At 42.2% G+C, this 20,650-nt stretch overlaps 1 protein-coding gene across 1 annotated transcript; it reads right to left on the bottom strand.

Moving 5' to 3' along the window:
• Positions 1–857: 857 nt before the first annotated feature.
• On the bottom strand, positions 858–18,952 carry LOC128019602 (tripartite motif-containing protein 16-like). The gene is made up of 6 exons (XM_052605681.1): positions 18,307–18,952; positions 2,815–2,910; positions 2,486–2,719; positions 1,843–2,002; positions 1,701–1,760; positions 858–1,478 (listed from the first exon to the last, which is right to left on the bottom strand). The coding sequence occupies exons 1-6, from the start codon at positions 18,877–18,879 to the stop codon at positions 943–945; spliced, it is 1,659 nt and encodes a 552-aa protein (XP_052461641.1). The 5' UTR covers positions 18,880–18,952; the 3' UTR covers positions 858–942.
• Positions 18,953–20,650: the final 1,698 nt, after the last annotated feature.

Here is a 20,650-nt window from a genome sequence, read left to right as displayed (position 1 = left end):
TTGGGTCCCTCTGGCATTCGACGTCGCCTCCAGTTTATACGTGGCAAACTAAACACAATGTGCAAAACGCTGGGTCTCAACAGCGGAGAAAACTCGGGATCTTCAGTTAGGCAGGTGTGTGATGCGATACTGTCAATGTCCTCGTTGTCGTCTTGTTGTTCCATTCGTGACCACATATGCTCTCCACTTCTGTTGGCATCTCACAACACTTGCTACTAAAACACCACCAATTTTGAAGAGATCTCTGTCTCTCTGAGGCTTGAAGGCGTGCTGCTGTAGCAGATCGCTCCTGAGTACTTGATCTGTGTATTCTGGTTCAAATAAATATGATTGTGAAAAAAATTCAACGTTGTCTGTTGATATATTGAAATCGTCTTCCATTGCAATTTCCTGTATGTCTAAATATGTTTAGATCTTCACAGTGAAAGGTAACACTTCCGAAATCTCTGTGTAAACCATAGACAGTAAGTGAAAACAAATAGTGACATTCATGCGTGACAGATCACTTCCGGCGCTTTCCACGCTTGCACAGACTAAAGCCAGAGCGCGCGCGCACGTCACATCAGGAAGAACTCGTGCACTCAGATCAGTTGGACATGGTTGTGTACAAGAGGTAAAAACGATATAAATACTGTTCGTTTTCTTACACAAACCACTCGTTTCGTGTTTTAGGTCATCAATGTGTACTTACGATGGGGAATTGTTTAATTTTGACTCCTCTGTGTATGCTCTTTGAGGTGGTGACCATAGACATCCATTATGTGAGTCACAGACAAGAACGGTTGGACCTAAAAATATCAAAATGGAAAATACTGAGGGAACCGAGAAACCTACATCTTGGATGTCCTTGAGGTAAGCTAAAACATACCAAAATTTAATTTGAGAGTGAACTATCCCTTAAAAACCATGTATCATTATAACTGACAGTAGACTCTCTGTAATCTATATCGTTAGGTCACACAGTTTCACTGCTGATCCACAATGAACTGCAAACCCGGGATAGAGAGGCTGAGTAAATGTGGTCTTGACTCTGTGGATGAGGCTCATTGTGTCAGAGACGCTGTAGAAGGACAGAGTTCCTGCTCTGTGATCCACATACACTCCTATTCTCCTGCGACCGTACGGTACAGGAAGATCAGTGTAGCTGTTATTGTGCCAGAACGAGTAAAGCAAGGCAGTGCAGTCCAAACACCACGACTGGTCGTTACATCCAAACACACACTCGTTTCTGCCTCCCTTCCTGCTGACGCTCTTGTATGACACTGATATATCCACACCATCATCACCGCTCCACTCCAGCTCCCAGTAACAGCGTCCACACACACTCTCTCTACACAACACCTGAGGATAAGGGTCAAATCTGTCCGGATGATCAGGATACTGCTGGACTACATTAGGGACATTAAACACTCCACTCCAGACTGACAGACGGAGGTGTTCATTCACTGTGTTTGGATCCAGAGTGAACTTACTGTAATCTAAAAGAGATAAAACAAAGTCATTTATTACATTTAAATTAGTTTAAATGCGTGTGCCATACAGGAATGTAACAATTGCTGTATTGTATATCACATACTGTGCAACAAATATATTATCTTAATATCTGCATTTCTCTCTGATCAGTCTAAAAGCCACAAATCAGTGGAAAGTCCAGAAGTACCTATGCATGTGTGTCTGTGTGCATTTCCATTGTGTCTTACATTGTAGGAACTCCTCTCTGATCTCGGGTTCATTGGTGGGAATAATTTCAACATATGTTACTAAGAAAAATAAACATACATAATTATTAATTTTGTAAACATTCTATGATGACTGAGAGATAATGTATGTCTGCTGCTTTACCTCTGCCAGATATATTTTCTATTTCCTCTCGACAGAAATCCTCTAGTTTTTCTTTGAGTTGAGAGACAGACTTTCTCACTTCATCAAAAGAGAGGAGAGAGCTGACAGTGATGTTGGGTTCATCTGCAGATTCAGGAGATACAGCGAGAGACTGGAAACTCTACAAAAAGATAAAGACACAAAACAAAAACCTTCATGACCTCCACTCAGTTGTACCACAATCACATATTTGATTGCTTGCTTACACCTGTGCTTTATTTGCAATTGTTGCTTTATTCTGATATCTAACAGGTATATTCTAGCACTGCTGTTCTAGTCATTTCCAGTATTTATATTTATTTTATAAACAGGTCTTAGAAATTCTAATTCAATTTGAATTCAAACCATCTAATGAAGATCTTCAGGATTAATAGAAACTTGAAGCCAAATTCTGCAGGATGTTAGCTTTTAAAGGGAGAGTACACTTAAAAATGAAAATTAACCCATGAGGCACTAAGCCTCAAATTATAGGTGTAAATTACTTTCTTCTTTCAGACAAATACAGTCGGAGTTACTGTATATTAAAAATGACCTGGCACTTCCAAGCTTTATAATAGCAGTGTATGGGTGAACATGCACAGTTCTCTTATTTCAGATCTTTTACCTTGAGAAAGTGGATGTGATCATTTGTTTGAGAAATCTGCTTTAGTTCAGCTTGTTTCTTTTTTAGATTATCAATCTCTTGCTTCAGTTGATATATGAGTCCTTCAGCTCGACTCACTGCAGCCTTTTCCTGTTCTCTGATCATCTGCAGCATCTTAGAACGGATTTTCTCAATGGTATGGATGAGCTCAATGAAGATCCTCTCACTGTCCTCCACGGCTCTCTCTGCAGAGCACTTTTAGGACACACATAACAATCAGCTCTCAGTGATTGCTGCTTGTGACCCAGTCATAAACAGAGTCTCAAACCTCCGTTCTTCTCTAAACTCACCTTATGAGACTCTACAGCCTCTCTCAGCTCCTCAAGATCTTTCTTTCTTTGCTGGATTCTCTGCAGGAACTTTCTCTGTGTCTCTTTCAAAATTATCTGCATGGACATTTAGCAAAACTGTAAACTTTACAAATATTACATACAACTGTGTAAAAATTATGGTAATACTTTATTTAGTAGAGTTGGATTCTCACTATTGACTAGTTGCTTATTAGCATGCCTATTATTAACATTTTTGCTGTTTATTAGTACTTATAAAGCACATATTTCACATGACCATATTCTACATCCCTATTATCTAAACTTAACAACTTACTAAATTACTATATAATTTGCATCCTAGATAGAGGGAAACTTCCATGAAGCAAAAAAAATACGAAGAATTAGAATGAAAAAAGAAGAAGAATCATGGCTCAAGAGAATGTGTACATAGATAATGTTCGATTTCTGTAAATGTATTTCTAAAACTAGAAATTGATTATAAGTACAGATCTCAGAATGGGAAGGAGATGCTGCATCAGTATCTATGGGAACACCCTTCACATGTGATGATTGACTGAACAGTCACAGAAGTTCATTGTCTGATGGCATCACCGGTGCCTAAAAGGAATGCACCTGGACCATCAATCTCAGATGCTTCTATGAAGGAATAGTAGCTGTAATGACAGAGTATGGCAGAGCTTCAAGATCTTTCCTAGGTTCACTCAATGTTTCATCAGTACAGTAGGTGAGATTATAGGAACAATATACCACAGTGCCATACTACACCGTTTATAAAAGAATATAAATAGATAAAACTTGGGAACCAGGAGTCAAATCCAGATTGTAAAATCTGACAAAAAAATGCAGAGAGACACTGTATGATGCAACACAAAGAGTCCTGGTTTGAGTCGAGGTTTGAGTTTGAGTCCTGTCACACAGACCTTTCCTGATCATGTCCCCTCTCCCTTTTCCACTTTCTCTCCCGCTTCCTGTCTACCTACTGTCTACCTACTGTCTTATCATAATAAGTAATAATGTAAAAAAAAAAAATTATGAGTGATAAGCTCAGTTAATGGATTAGTTCTCCCAAAAATGCAAATTAGGCTGCATTTTACTCACCCTCCAGGAATCCTAGGTGTATATGACTTTCTTCTTTCAAACGAATCCAGTCATAGTTATATGAAAAATGTATCTTTCAAATTGCTATTATTCCATTTCCATTTCCATTTAATCATTTAGCAGACGCTTTTATCCAAAGCGACTTACAAATGAGAACAATAGAAGCAGTCAGGTCAACAAGAGAACAACAACAGAATACAAGTTGCCATGACAAGTCTCAGTCTAGTATAGAACGCATAGCCAGGTGTATATAATTTTTTTTTTTTTTTTTTTTTTTTTTTTTATTAAATGAAAAAGACAAGAAAAGGAAAAGTACTGGTGTTAGTAGTTTAAGTGCAGGCGAAAAAGATGAGTCTTTAGATGTTTCTTGAAAATGAGTAAAGACTCAGCTGTATGAATTGAGATTGGGAGGTCATTCCACCAGCTGGGCACAGTCCAGGAAAAGGTCCGTGAGAGTGATTTTGAATTTCTTTGGGATGGCACCACAAGGCGTTGTTCACTTGCAGAGGGCAAACTTCTGGAGGGCACATAGGATTTAACCAGTGAGTTTAGGTAAGTTGGTGCCGTGCCAGTGGTCGTCTTGTAGGCAAGCATCAGTACCTTGAATTTGATGCGAGCAGCTACTTGTAGCCAGTGTAACCTGATGAGGAGAGAAGTAACATGAGCTTTTTTTGGCTCATTGAAGACAACCCTTGCTGCTGCATTCTGGATCATTTGCAGAGGCTTGACAGTACATGCAGGAAGGCCCGCCAGGAAAGCATTACAATAGTCCAGTCTGGAGAGAACAAGAGCTTGGACAAGAAGTTGGGTTGCTTGCTCTGACAGGAAGGGTCTAATCTTCCTAATGTTGTATAAGGCAAACCTGCAGGACCGGGTCGTTGTAGCAATGTGGTCAGTGAAGCTTAAGTCAGCAGTGAATTCCAGTCAGCGGGTGTTGCAGTCCATCAGTCCAAAAGAAGTGAAATAAAAAGCGCCCTTCCATGAAAAAAAAGTGTTTCACACGGCTGCAGGGGGTGAACAAAAGGGTTCCTTTAGCGAATCAATGAATTTTTGTGATAAAAAATATCCATACTCCAAATGTAACAATCACTTTGATCTAGCTTGCGCCAACAGTTGTACACAAAAGCAGTGAAAACCAACATTTGTTTATAGGAGCAAAGGAAGTAAAGTTTCCTTACTTTAGCAAAGGAAAACCTTTGTCCTATTGGCTTTTTATTGAAATCCTCTGACATTCTTCTTTACAAATCCTCGCTTTGTACTTCTAATTCTTGACAGATGTTTTGTTTTGATCTCTCTGCTATGTTTCAACTTGCGTCACTTCTAAATGGCAAGTGTGCAAAGCTGACCTCCATTCAGCATCCACCCGGAACTGCTTCCATTTACAATAGTAAGCGCAAGCTAGATTCAAGTGATTATTACATGAAATGAGAAACAAAGTGAATGCCTCTCAAAAGAAAAACACTCAACTGGTCTGTGTACAGCAGCAAACACCACCACATTCACATTAAATATAGCTGGGGCCATTCCAGCAGTACCCTAAGGAAATTCCTCCATGAAAGACACCACATCTGAGAAACAAATGTGGGAATGCCAAAACATTGCTACCAGCAGTAGACACCAATGTAAAATCGTCAGTAGATGAATTTATTCTAAAAAAATCTGTAGATGCACACTTGTCGTCATACAAATGGGACCCTCTGCCTTGTATTCTCAAGACCATTCAACACCAGAGGCCATGACGTGAACAAATCTGCCCTGCCAAACCTCTGACACATCAGACCTTTGGTCTGAGGATGCAACCTCCATTTCTTATACCTCCACCCATGCCTTAAAGGCGCAATATGTAATTTTTCTGCTTTAAAAATAGCAGAAATCACTATATCTATGTTATATATATTTTTTAGTTGTGTACTTACATCATCCCGACAGTTTCCACGAACTTTCAAATCCGGAGAAAATTATAGTTTAATTAGAAGACACGGCACGTTTCTTTAATTCCGTTTTGTCGCCCGTCTATGGCGTCATATAAACTTTGACCCCTCTAGTTTATCTAACTTCCTGCGGAACCGCCAAATACAAAGGTGAACAGAAACAAAGACGAGACGAAGAAGAAAAAGTAGTAGCCTTGATTGAGACTATTATATTTTATATTTATATTCATATTTAAACCTCAATCAATAACTTAGTTATGGATCATGATTATGTTTTGCCTGCACGTTCTGTGAAGCGCAAACGCACGGGTGAAATAAATGACCCGAGATGGTTTTGGGACAAGAGAACTACAAGACACGGGTAAATATTGGAGTTGCATTTCCAAGATAGAGAGAGCTTCGTGACAAGCTGAAACTACAGAGAGATGCCGAACTCGCTTGCATTCTGATAAACAGGTATGCATCCATTCAGCTAACTGTATCTATCTGTATACTTTGTGAAACGATATGATGTCTTGTGTAAAACGGACTAGCTCTCATGTAAATCTACATTTGTTCTATATCTAGCTGAATAAAGTAGCTTCAAATGCAGTTCTCTAACTTGTTCGATATCATAGTATAACGTAATTATAATTATTAACGAAAGGCGGCCGTGTTTTTTAACATATATTACTACTAGCTAGATGGGATATTGATTTGATAGGGGTATCATAATTCATATAGACTGTTTCATCGGGCGTACGCGCCTGGACCTAAGTTAACTTCCGGTCTGTGTTGTTTATATCGGTCTGGCTGCGGTGCCTTCTACAAATGCAGTTAAAGGAAATGTGATGAGTAGACTGAAGTTGGGCTCAGGTGGTTGTGCGGTGGGATGTGTTTCCCATACATTTATTTATTTTTGGAGACTCACCACAATTTTAAAACTGATTTTTTTTTTCAAAAAGGCTTCATTGAGTAACGTTAAGTACTGCACGTTTATTAGTAATAATTCCTTACATTTATATGTTTAAATATCAAAGCAAGGCACAGGTGTTTTTATATCACTGTATTTCTGAAGGAAGACTTGCATGTTATATGCCTGATAGCAGAGTATGAGCATACCAGCTCTGCTTCGTTTACAGCTGTTACTGGGGAAACCTCTATTTCTCGCGCTTTATGTCTATGCTTTAAAACATCTACTGTTGGCAAATAATGAATTGCATTTTCATTAAGTCCGCCTGATCCACGCAGCAAACATTTTGTTTGTTATCAAAAAATATCTACTCTATGTTATGAGGAGGGGTAGGGAGGAACTCAAGTGCAGACAGGATTTACTGAACACAAGATTTATTATACAAAAAGGGGAAAACAAAACCCACGAGGGGGAAAACAAGGACTAGGGTAGACACTGAATAACTCTATTAAACACAATAAACAAGGTAAACAAAGACTCTGAACACTAACTACTAACAAACACTCACGGTATTACAAAGACTTCTTCAGGGATGACAAGGATAAACTCACGAGGCTGACAGGTAGCAACATATATGAGGAACAGTTTGAGGAAACAATGAACCGACAAAAGACAGAGCACACTAGGAGATCTAAATAGGGGAACTAATCAAGACACGACAGGTGGCACAGATAGGACAATCACGACAAGACTAGGATAACAAGGGGGGCGGGGCAAGGGAACGAGACAACACAAGCACATGGCCCAAAGACAAGGCCATGTGCTTGTACACAAAACACGGGTCTGTCATGATCCTGCCTCTAGACTAGAGAAAAGTCAGGACATGATGGCAGGACCATGACAGAACCCCTCCCTTAAGGAGCGGCTTCCAGACGCTCCCTAAGGGAACATCAAACGCGGGACATGACTGACTGGGATAGAGACAAAAACCAACACGAAATGACAAATAGTAATAAGGGCAAACATGAAAACACAACTATCGGGTTAGGGTGGCATATCAAAAAAAACAAACAGGGAAGGGGAGGAGGCGGGACCACAAAGTTCATGGGGGACAGACCAGGGTGGGTGGGTGGGGCAGGAGTCTTAGGAGGACGGGACGAAGGCTGACAACGAGGGGTTCGGGCAGGTCGGGGAGGTCTAGGGTGGGGAGTGTTCTCAGGACTATTAACAACAGAGGACATGACAGGAGAACTCACGTGACATGGGGAAACACCTACTGGACACGGGGAAACACCTACTGGACACGGGGAAACATCTACTGGACACGGGGGGACAACATCTACTGGACACGGGGGGACAACATCTACTGGACACGGGGGGACAACATCTACTGGACACGGGGGGACAACAGGACACGGGACATCTACGGGACACGGGGCAACATTCACGGGACACGGGGCAACATTAATGGGACACGGGGCCACATCAACAGGACACATGACTACATCGGCAGGACAAGGGGCAACACTCACGGGATGCGGGGAGACGACATCTACGGGACACGGGGAGACAACGGCAGGACACTCGGGATTTCTGGGGACAGGGTCTGGGGACAAGACAGGACTGGTGGGGATTTCCAGGATCTGGACAAGACGGGACAAATAATCAGACAAGGCTTTGGCGGCTATAATAACCGGCATCTCCTTACGAGATGAGACAGACTGTATCAAAGTTTCTGCTGCAGAGTCGGCCGCGGCTCTCTCCTCCGCCCTCACGACAGCAGACTTGAAAACTGTTCTCTTATTCACTGGCTCGAGCACGCCAGCGCTCTCTGCTGCTGGCTCGGGCACGCTCTCCGCTGCCGGCTCGGGCACGCCAGCGATCTCCGCTGCCGGCTCGGGCACGCCAGCGCTCTCCGCTGCCGGCTCGGGCACGCCAGTGCTCTCCGCTGCTGGCTCAGGAGACCTCGCCGACTCAGGAGGAGACAGGGTCACAGGACCGGCAGGCCCCTTCTTCTTCCTCTTCCTCCTTGGCCGCGGTGCAGAGGCCACAGCTGGGTCGGAGGCGGGTTGGGGGAGTTTGGTCTCGGGCAGGGCAGACTCGGTCACCGAAGACTCTGAAGCTGACTCCCACAACAATCGTCTCCCACGCTTCCTGGGGAGACTGATGGCTGTGGAAGGCGCCTCAGGACTCTGGGAGGGATCTGCCTGTTCCCCCAGTGTAGTGACTGCCAGGAGATGACCCTCTGGGATCACTGGCAGCTGGGTCGATGGTGGGGACCTCTGGGGGGAGGCCTGTGGCTCCTCCTGGGAGAACTTCTCCCACAGCCGGGCATAATTGTGGAGGATCCATTCCCCCTCGGGTGAGTATGGGAGGGTGACCCCCTTCCTGTCGGTGGGGGATGACATCCAACATTGACGACGAAACTCCAACTGGGATTGAGGAGTGGAAGACATCCTGTCTGCTGAGTTCCTATTTGGTCGGTTCATTCTGTTATGAGGAGGGGTAGGGAGGAACTCAAGTGCAGACAGGATTTACTGAACACAAGATTTATTATACAAAAAGGGGAAAACAAAACCCACGAGGGGGAAAACAAGGACTAGGGTAGACACTGAATAACTCTATTAAACACAATAAACAAGGTAAACAAAGACTCTGAACACTAACTACTAACAAACACTCACGGTATTACAAAGACTTCTTCAGGGATGACAAGGATAAACTCACGAGGCTGACAGGTAGCAACATATATGAGGAACAGTTTGAGGAAACAATGAACCGACAAAAGACAGAGCACACTAGGAGATCTAAATAGGGGAACTAATCAAGACACGACAGGTGGCACAGATAGGACAATCACGACAAGACTAGGATAACAAGGGGGGCGGGGCAAGGGAACGAGACAACACAAGCACATGGCCCAAAGACAAGGCCATGTGCTTGTACACAAAACACGGGTCTGTCATGATCCTGCCTCTAGACTAGAGAAAAGTCAGGACATGATGGCAGGACCATGACACTCTAGAGGGACTTGGCTGTTGTTATTGATTCTATTTGGAAGTCTACCGGAAGTTAAGTTTGGTCCACAAAAGCGCTCATGCGCAGTAACGTTTGTTTATGTTGTTGCCGTTGAAACCGTCTATATCTCTCCTTTCGAAAAGACGTGATTGTCAAAATACTAAGTTAGAATGAGTGAGGAATGATAGGGAGCGACAGAGCGCGTGTTCCAATGAACAACAACTCCCATGAGCCTTTTGTTCTTTCCCGACGTCATCAAAGTACGTCTTATGTTATTATTTTGATTGAGTGACCCCTGGTGGCCAAAAATTCCATACTGCGCGTTTAAGAGAAGAATCTTAGCAAAAAGTCCTTAGCAGCAGAAACTTGTTCTGCTCCCAAAGCAAAATATGCCACACTAACCTCTACATGGGATTTGTGAATGCATTCCACCTGACAGGAACCTAGCCTCTGAAGTTGAACAAGAACAAGGTCTCAATGCTGAGATACTAAGGTTGAGTATGCCCTGGATTTTCAATTGATCCAGAGAAGTGTCATTGAAGTGAAGTGAAGTGACGTGACATACAGCCAAGTATGGTGACCCATACTGAAAATTTGTGCTCTGCATTTAACCCATCTAAGGTCCACACACACAGAAGGAACACACACACAATGTCAACACACACCCATGAACAATGGGCAGCCATTTATGCTGCAGCGCCCGGGGAGCAGTTGGGAGTTCAGTGCCTTGCTCAAGGACACCTCAGTCATGGTATTGCAGGCCCGAGACTCAAACCCACAACCTTAGGGTTAGGAGTCAAACTATTGCTGGCCCGATACTCGAACCCACAACCTTAAGGTTAAGAGTCAAATTCTTTAACCACTAGTTCACGACTTCCACAGTAATTGATTTTTGTAAGAACAAGGTGCTATGGCCAGTTCAAAAGGAAGTCCCCAGAATTAGTAAATCTGATTCTCCCAGAGACAGATCATCATGGGGAGCACTTCCATTGAAATTATGTGGGTACCATCAAAATTGGATAGCATACCCTTCTCTAAGGTTCATAGAACCTAAAAAGATACACTTGGTAGAAGTCTCCATACTGCCAAATGAGCTGAGAGAGGTGTCAGGCATTTCATGGTTAAAGCCTCAAGATGAGGGCTTTGGTTTACTAAGGGGACTTTCACACCGGGTACCTAAAAAAAACAATAGGACACTTCCCTGAGAACTAAATGTTCCCTTATGGACATTTAGCTGATTGCATTGACAACAACAGTAGGAAGTCTGAAGCGACTTAAGCCAACTGACAGTATAGTCATTCAAGGAAAAAAAAAAAAAAGAAAGAAAGAAAGCAATAGAGCAACATATTGTCACGGTTGGCGATCCGCTGTCTCATCCTAGTTTTGTGTGTTTGTGTGTGTGTGTGGATGGCTCGTTACACTGATTGTTGATGTGCGTGTTACCACTGATCATCCCTGATGAGCAGCAGCTACATGCCCTTTCCCCAGCCTATTTAATGCCCTGTCTTTCGTCTCATGATTGTCAGATCGTTGTTGGAGTTTCCCATGTTTTTTCCTGTTTAATTCTCATTGTGTATTCCTTCGGCTGCTTTGAGTTCATTGTGTCAAGCTGTACCTTTTCCAGTCTCTTTGTGGAACGTGATTCATCACTCACCACTCGGGGGAATTCTTCACGCTGTCATCACTCATCTCACCTGGATTGCCCATCGAAGTCCCTGCATCAATAAATGATCTTTTACTTGCACGTTGCATCCACTTCTATTTCACATAACAGAACGATCTGACCATCATTATGGATGCAGCAAGTTCTGCTTAACTGACTGAGTTCATCCACCACAGTATCACTCAGATGGATCAGCAGCAGGAGAGTATCACAACCACGGGACGTGCTGTGCAAACACTCGTGACGCAGGTGTCCGAGCTCTCCCAAAAGTTCCAACTCCTGAATAAACTCACTGCCCGGCCCACACCACGGAGCCGAGTAACCAACCTGAGCCACGCCTACCCGTTCTTCAGAGCTATGCTGGTGAGCCCAATTTTTGCAGAGCTTTTCTCACACGGTGTTCTATGCACTTTTCCCCACAGCCCAGGACCTTTGATATAGAGGGGTCTAAGGTGGTGTTTGCACTCACTCTCCTCACGGGTCGGGCAGCACTATGGGGGAAGATGGTGTGAGAGAACAAAGATCCATGCTTCACCTCATTTGAGCCACTCGCCGCCGAGATGAAGAGGATCTTCGACCATGTGGTGGCAGGCAAGGATGCTGCCAGACTCCTCGTGGATCTAAGACAAGGTGATCGTCCGGTATCCCACTACTCCATCGAATTCAGGACATTGGCGGCAGAGTACAGATGGAACGAGGAGGCACAGTGGGACATGTTCTTGAATGGGCTGGCCGACCATTTCCAAAGGGAAATTTACATCTTGGACCTCCCCCAGATTCTCAATGGACTCATAAACCTGGCATTGTGGGTAGATGCTCGTCTCAACCACCTGGAGCAGTATACTCGTCCTAATCATAGACTCGGAAGTGCTGACGGCCGAGCGACCAGCGAGGGAGACATGGTCAGTCTCATCTTCCCAGGAGGAGTGAGAGAGAGGTGGAGATCCCAAAGACTATGCCTATACTGCGGAGGAACAGGCCATTCTCTAAATTTGTGTCCAGTAACAGAGCAAGCCCGATAGTAATGAAGAGGCTTACCTTCCGGTAAGACATGGGACAACCACACACCTGCCAAGCCTTACTGGACTCTGGAGCTGAAGAGAATTTCATGGACACTAACTTCGCCCAGAAATTCCCCCTCCCCATCACACCACTCACCAGACAGTTTTCTGTTAATGCTGTCAATGGACAAGAACTCCCCAGTATCTCCCTTACTACCGGTCCCATAACTCTTACCACGTCAGTCAACCACAATGAAACCATCACATTTTTCCTCATGGACTCCCCTCTGGCACCCATAGTTCTCGGTCTCCCCTGGCTTACTCAACACAACAGAAAGGAGAATGAATGGAAAACTTCTTGTACCACCCTCAGAGGGCATTTTGAATATTTGGTTATGCCGTTCGGGCTTTCCAACTCCCCAGCAGTTTTCCATGCACTGAAGAATGATGTGTAGAGAGACATGGTAGATCAATTCATATATGTCTACCTGGATGACATATTGTTTTTTTCATGTTCTCTACAGAAACACGTTCAGCACTTCAGACAAGTGCTTCAGTGGCAGTCTTTTTGTCAAGGTGGAGAAATGTGATTTTCAAGCACAGTCTGTTTCTTTTCTACGATACATCGTCTCATCTGAGGGAGTATGTATGGACCTTGACAAGGTTAAGGCTGTGGTAGATTGCCCAAGTCCAGATTCCCGTAAGGCCCTACAGAGGCTTCTAGGGTTTGCCAGTTTTTACAGACGTTTCATCCACAATTTCAGCCAACTAGCTGCTCCTCTGACTGCCTTGTCCTCCTCCAGAACGACGTTCAGGTGGTCCGATACAGCTGAGGCTGTATTTGCTAAACTTAAGAGCCGCTTCGTTTCGGCCCCCATTTTCATAGCCCCTGATCCTTCACATCAGTTCGTGGTGGAGGTCCATGCGTCAGAGGTCGGGGTATGTGCAGTTCTATCTCAACGTTCTTCCATAGATGACAAAGATGCATCCTTCTGCATTTCTTTCCCATTGTTTATCTCCTGCCAAATGTAATTATGACATTGGTAACAGAGAATTGTTTGCAGTCAAATTTGCGTTGGAAGAATGGCATCATTAGTTAGAAGGGTCGGGGGTACCTTTTATCGTTTGGAATGATCATAAGAACCTGGAATATATCAGGTCTGCTAAAAGGCTTAACTCCAGGCAGGCTCGGTGGGCACTTTTTTTCAGATGATTTCATTTTTCTCTCTCATTGCGCCTGGGTTCCAAAAATGTCAATCCCAATTCTGTCACATATTTTTTATCCTTCTGAACGCTGTCTATTCCCAAGTGTATTTTACCCGAGACATTAGTGGTCTCCACTCTGACATGGGATGTCGAATCGAGGGTCAGAACGGCCCTAGAAGGGGTAACGCCTGTGCCGGTTGCCCACCGAATCGGTTATTTGTGCCGGAGGGGTTATGGTCCGACGTCATTCAGTGGGGGCATTGTTCCAACGTTGCATGTCATCCAGGAGTTAATCGCACTAGTTTTTTGGTCAAGCAACGATTCTGGTGGCCATTGATGGCTCACGACATTTGAAATTTTGTTTTGGCTTGTTCGGTTTGTGCCACTGGTAAGACCTCCAATCGACCCCCAGATGGGCTACTCCAACTGCGGTCGGTCCCTTCGAGACCCTGGAACCACATAGTGCTAGATTTCATTACCGCCCTCCCACCCTCACAGAGGAAAATAGTCATTTTGACCGTAGTGGACCAGTTCTTGAAGGCAGCTCATTTTATTCCCTTGCCCAAATTATCATCCGCCAAGGAGACAGTGGTAACTGTCGTAGATCACTTCTTTTGGCTACATGGCCTCCCAATGGACGTGGTTTCCAACAGGGAACGCCAGTTTGTGTCCAGATTTTGGCAGGAGTTTTGTAAGTTACTGGGTATGACTGTCAGTCTATCTTCGGGGTTGATCCCCAAAGCAATGGCCAAACCGAAAGAGAGAACCAAGATTTGGAGAGACTGTTGCGATTTTCAAGTCAGCAACTCTCTATGGTTCATATGGTCATAACTCATTACCAGTGTCATCCACAGGCCTTTCTCTGTTTGAATGTAGATTAGGTTAACAGCCACCTATTTTTCCCAGCCTTCGTCCAGAGGTGCCGGCACGCTTGGAGTAGAGTCCATGAGACTCTTCTTCAGGTGGGGGCGTGCACCAAGGCTCAGACAAATTTCCACCGCTCGAAGCCTCACCGTATACGGCGTGGGTCAAAAAAAAATGTGGCTTTCTATCAAAGAACACTGCGCTCCGCTCCGTATCTAACAAGTTAGCTCCCAAATTTATTGGCCCGTTTCATGTCACCAAGATCATTAGTCCAATGGCAGTCCGACTCAAATTTCCTCCGGCGTACAGGAGAATTCATCCCGCCTTCCTTGTATCAAAGACCAAACCTGTGTTTCATTCACACATTAATCGGCCTGCCCCGGTTCCACGGTTGGTGATCAACTGTCTCATCCTAGTCTTGTGTGTTTGTGTGTGTGTGGGTGGCTCGTTACGCTGATTGTTGATGTGGGCATTACAGCTGATCATCAGTGATCAGCGGCAGATACATGTCATTTCCCCAGCCTATTTAATGCCCTGTCTTTCGTCTCATGTCTGTCCGATCATTGTTGGAGTTTCCCCATGTCGTTTCCTGTTTAATTCTCCTCGTGTATTCCTTCGGCTGCTTTGAGTTCATCGTGTCAAGCTGTACCTGTTCCAGTCTCTTTGTCGATTTTATACTTGATTCACCACTCACCACTCCGGGGAATTCTACATGCAGTCATCACTCATCTTACCTGGATTGCCCATCAAAGTCCCTGCATCACCACTATCCTGCTGGCTGCAACGGAAAGACCTCTACTGTTCTCTCAATAAAAGATCTTTTACTTGCAACTTGCATCCGCTTCTGTTTTACGTAACACATATGGATTATCACATTTAGTTCAAATTTCTTTAAAGAGAAATAGTGCTTTATTTTTACCCAAAAATAGGGTGGCATGCGCAGTATGGATGTAATATATATTTCATTTCATACTCATAGAAGGAGGGTGCCCTCACACAGAAACTCTAAATATGCCTCCAGGGCCAGCGCTCCGCACACGCACATCTCGCACTGCGCGTAGGGTATCAAGTGCTTGGGGGGCACCAAAAAATCTGGGTCATGAAAAAAATCATCACAATAGGCTACTAGGATAAATAACAAATAAAATATTTCTAAGAGCATGTTAATATACAAAAGCAATACAAAAGAAATATAGGCCTAGACCAAATTAGTCGAGAAAAAGGTGAATCTCTGTGCCAGTCTCCGTCTGGTGGATGATGCTCAAGCGTCGCTTGCAGGTAAGACAATGTTTTAAATAAAAATGTTAGTTTTAAAAGAACAGCGTTAGGTAACGATGATATTTTTTCAGTAACGCAGTAATCTAACTAATTACTTTTCCCGTCGTTACAACGCCGTTAACGTTACTGAATGTTAAATGCAGTGCGTTACTATGCATCGATTTAATAAACTATGCAATCCGAACGCACCCCTGGCTCACACAGCGAGTGAGCAGGTGGGTTAATGACGAGATAATCAGTTGTGATTGGCTAAGGCAGAGTCATGTGTTTCATGGTAGCCAATCAGAGCCAGTGTTTTTACACAAATGCCGGCACACGCGGCTGTGCCAAACACACGCAACAGCTACACAGAGATTCGCAGCAGAGATGGCGAGTCAGGAGCAATCCGATGAAAAGTTGGCATTTTCAAGGTGAAGATATAAGCACTACTTCAAATTCATTGTGGTCAAAGGCAATAACGTGCATGTAATGTGTACATGCAATGTGTGACACGCATCTACAAAGCTAGTGGCAAAAAACAAAATTTTTTACAAAGATAATACTTGAAGTGCAGGATAAAACTCTTGCTGTCTGTTGATGTGCAATAAATATTGAAAGTTATGTACCTGTCTGTTCTACTCATTTCAACTGACTTGTGAAAACTGCAAAAAAAAAAAAAAAGTACAAATTCTCTGACATGTATCAACTTTTTTTTCTTTCTTTTTTTTTTTTTTACAGTAATGCAAATAGTTACTTTCCCTGGTAACGAGTTACTTTTATTATAGAGTAATTCAGTTACTAACTCAGTTACTTTTTGGAACAAGTAGTGAGTAACTATAACTAATTACTTTTTTAAAGTAACGTTCCCAACACTGCTGATAGCTGATTTTGCAGCTAGGAAATGTAGGCTCTGTAGGGCCTCTGACAACTGATGGTAGTGAAAATGTTTAATATAGTTCTATAGAATAGCAGAATGGTCTCTTTATAGAGATGTAGTCCCTCTGTTGAGTAATTTCTACTGTGAAGTTATGCATGGTTAATTTGCAGTTTAAAATGTGCACTTTAAAATTCATACTTCATAAAATTCATACACTTATACTGTTATTTGCACTAAACTTTTTTTGCACTTTTAACTTTCTGTGTTTACATTGTTCAGTTCCAATTATTCATTTGCAGCAGTTATTTTGGAAGTAAAGAGAACCTAACTAAGAAATTCTGAATGGTAGTTATTTCTTTGGTTGGTGGCTAGGTGGGTGGGTGGTTGGGGGGGGGGGGTGCACCGCCAAGCATTTGTGCTTAGGGCACCCAAATGGCTAGCGCCGGCCCTGTACACCTCACAGAAAATATTATAGAATTTACAATGCTTCAGGAAATCCCTGATACGGACAAAATATCCTTAATATGGATCCCTATCGCTGAGCTGAATGAAAGGAAGATATAAAAGCTTTTGCTGATTAACCATAAACACAATGTACACAAAAACAACAATATATTTTTTATCTGGTCACACTTTATTTTAAGGTCCAATTCTCACTATTACTTAACCATTACTTAACTATGATTTTTGCCTCAACTCCTAAATTGCTGCTTATTAATAGTTTAGAAGGTAGTTGTTAAGTTTAGGGTATTGGGTAGGATTATGGATGCCATGCATTATACGTACTTTATAATAAACAGCCAATATGTTAATAATAGACATGCTAATAAGCAACTTGTTATTAGTGAGAATTGGAACCCTATACTAAAGTGTTACGCAGTGAAACGCAGCAGCAAGAGTTCTTACTACTAGGACCTCTACATGCCTGAAAGACAGCGGAGACCAGGACAACTAGAGCCCCAGATACAGATCCCCTGTAAAGATCTTATCTCAGATGACCACCGGGAAAAAGCCACAGGAAACAGATGATTCTTCTGCACAATTTGACTTTGACTTTCAGTCAATACCCCACATTCAGTAATGTGTAAATGTGTACTTTTGAAATGATTATATGTCATACATAAGCATATGGCATACTGTTCAATACAGTAACTGTCATACAAAATGTTGGCATAGTTTAGATCAGAACATCCCTCCAGAGTACACCGTTATATTGACAACATGACAAATATATTTCACTGTCTTATCCGTAAACTATGACACAAGGACTTGTCATTCTGAAGGCACTGACATGGTCATTGACACCTATATTTATTTTTGAGAGATGATCTAATGATTTTGAGCAAGAGACTGGCTTTTGCAGGTAATCCATGGTGTTTAGCATTTGTACGAGTTGTTTTGAGAAATGCACTTACTGTTTTGCAAACCTCAAGGATAATAAACTGATAAACTGAGAAAAAATGTAAACTGAACTGAATGATGACAACACTGAATTCAATCATGAACTGCCTTTAACTGTCATTTTGTATATTGACAAACTGTTTTCCTAATGAATGTTGTTCAGTTGCTTTGACACAATCTTTTTTGTGTAAAGCGCAATATAAATAAAGGTGACTTGACTTGACAATGCTTATAGACATAGCATTACAATTTCGATAGATAGATAGACTTTCAGTTCATACCTGTTTCTTTGTCCTCTCTGCTACTGCTGCTATAGTGTTGTGGTTTTTGTGATTATCCATCGTGCACAGATAACAAATGCACTGCTGGTCAGTATGACAGTAGATCTCCAGTAATTTATTATGTGTTGGACAGGTTTTCTCCTGAAGTCGTCCAATGGCTTCTGTCAGATTGTGTCTCTTACCTTTAAAGAGATTCTCATGTTGTTGGAGGTGATTTTGACAGTAAGAGTTCAGGCACACCAGACAGGACTTGATGGCTTTGTGTTTTCTCACAGTACAGACGTCACACTCCACATCTTCGGGTCCAGCAGGAACAGAAGCCTGAAGTTTAGACTTCTTCAGTTGCTCCACCACTTCAGCCAGCATAGTGTTTTTATTTAAAGTAGGTCTTGGAGTGGAGGTCTGTCTGCATTGAGGACAGCTGTAGACGCCCATCAGATCCTCTTGATCCCAGCACTCTGTAATACATCTCATACAGAAACTGTGTCCACAGGGAATGGTCACTGGGTCCTTCAGGAGATCCAGACACACCGGACAGCTGAACTGGTTCTGGGAAAAACTAGTTTCTGCCATTTCACTTTATTTACACAGAGATCAAAATACAAGTACAACAGCTTAAAATTTTTTTGCTTTTGTTCAAACAGCTTGAAACAGTTTTCCTGTTTCCGTGTTTGAAGGATGTGTGTAAAACAGGTGTGTCTGTAAGGTGTGACTCAGATTGTGTTTTACTGCAGATTCAAAGTAAATAACAGAGTCCATTGCATCTCAAAAACAACCTAACAAAAACAGACACTAAGAGATAAAAACTGCTACAGACATGTCAGTCCATGTGTGCTGCCAAAACCCAATGCTGCAGTATTGAACCACCATATTACATACACACTGTCTGCTCAAAATAAAGATATTTGTTAGACATCCAGAATGAAAATAAATTATAAAAAGTTATAATTATAATATTTGTTTTATAATTTTTATTATATATCTTTCTTTCTATCATTTGAGAGAAACAGTATCGACAACATCCTTTCTGGTGCATCTTTGTCGGTGTGGGGAGAGGCCAAGGACTCAAGCGCAAAGCATGATGGACTTTTATCAGTACATAAATAAACAGAAAGGTACAGAAAAACCAATGGAAAGAGCAGTCCAGAGCAGATGACAGCGAAATCAACTCCAAAGACAAGAGGCATATTAAGCAAAGTTTCAGATTTACAGTTGGCAAAACCAAACAACTCCAATACCGTTTAATTCAGGCACAACAGCCTCACAAAGCTCACTATAAAATGTTTTATAGTCAAATCTGGGTTCAATCAATGGTTTATGATTAACTCTGTGTGTACCTGAAATATATTAATGCATGACATAGGGGCAAATTCCATGAATTGTACTGTTTCTGAACCAATATACACAGTAACTACTCTATTCATATATTTAGTTCATCAGCAGTTCAAGGGGTCTTTTATATCTATTATTCATCATATTTTTATAAACATAACATATCATAATTCAAGCCATATTTTGAATCAATGGTGTTTGAATGAAAAAAAGACAACTACAATACATCCTATTTTCAGGATAAACCATACTCAAACAGGTTGTTAGTTTTTTTATTTACAGAAAGATGAAGGCAAACTGATGAGCAAACTGCACAGGTAACATTAATAAATAGGTGGATGATGATGATGACGATGATGGACTTTCCACACAGGTGACGGAGCAGTGAAGACAACACAATAATCTCATACGTATCCTTCTGACACAGGTTTATACTGGATCGCTGGAGACATGGAGGATACTCAGGCAGTGAGTAGCAGACACAGGAGATTAGGAGGGTTTGCTGGAGAATATCTCTAGAGATCCACAACGTGAGTATCACAGGTAGAGGCTCTGCATTAGTGTAATATGACACTGTGTAATATTTTCTCCATTTGTCTGGACTTTTATGTTGTATTTGCTGTTTCCTGTTATAGTTCATGTACCTTTGTTTCATTGGTCCCCTTAATTGTATCCCTTAACATGTCTAGCTTCCTTGTTATCTTGTAATCTTCTCTGTTTTTAAACAGCAATCTAAAAATCTACAGGATGCGATTCACAAATTAATGGAATGCTAAGTTGTGTTTGTGACATTAAAATGTATTTGTGATTTTTTTTTTTTTATTAATTGCAAATCTCATATTATTTGTGTCAATATGTTGGAGGATGATGGCTGGCCAGCATATATGATGACAAAGGTTTATATTTTTAGTTTCCACATTTTTATTTTATGAATGTAATTCCAATAAGCAAAACTTGTTTTCATTTCACATTTCTTCAAAGACTTGAGAGTGAAGACGTGATTTGCAAAATG

The sequence above is a fragment of the Carassius gibelio genome, chromosome A9, assembly GCF_023724105.1.
Source record: "Carassius gibelio isolate Cgi1373 ecotype wild population from Czech Republic chromosome A9, carGib1.2-hapl.c, whole genome shotgun sequence".
In the NCBI taxonomy this organism is placed as follows: Eukaryota; Metazoa; Chordata; class Actinopteri; order Cypriniformes; family Cyprinidae; genus Carassius; species Carassius gibelio.
The sequence above is the reverse complement of the archived record's forward strand: the minus strand, read 5'-3'. Positions and strand labels throughout refer to the sequence as shown.

Excerpts from the sequence above, each read along its gene's own strand:
- LOC128019602 (XM_052605681.1), bottom strand. The coding sequence starts at position 18,879 with ATGGCAGAAACTAGTTTTTCCCAGAACCAGTTCAGCTGTCCGGTGTGT. Across the intron at positions 2,911-18,306 it reads CAGAGAGGACAAAGAAACAG|ATAATTTTGAAAGAGACACA; the intron begins GTATGAACTGAA and ends ATGTCCATGCAG. Across the intron at positions 1,479-1,700 it reads CAGAGAGGAGTTCCTACAAT|ATTACAGTAAGTTCACTCTG; the intron begins GTAAGACACAAT and ends TATCTCTTTTAG.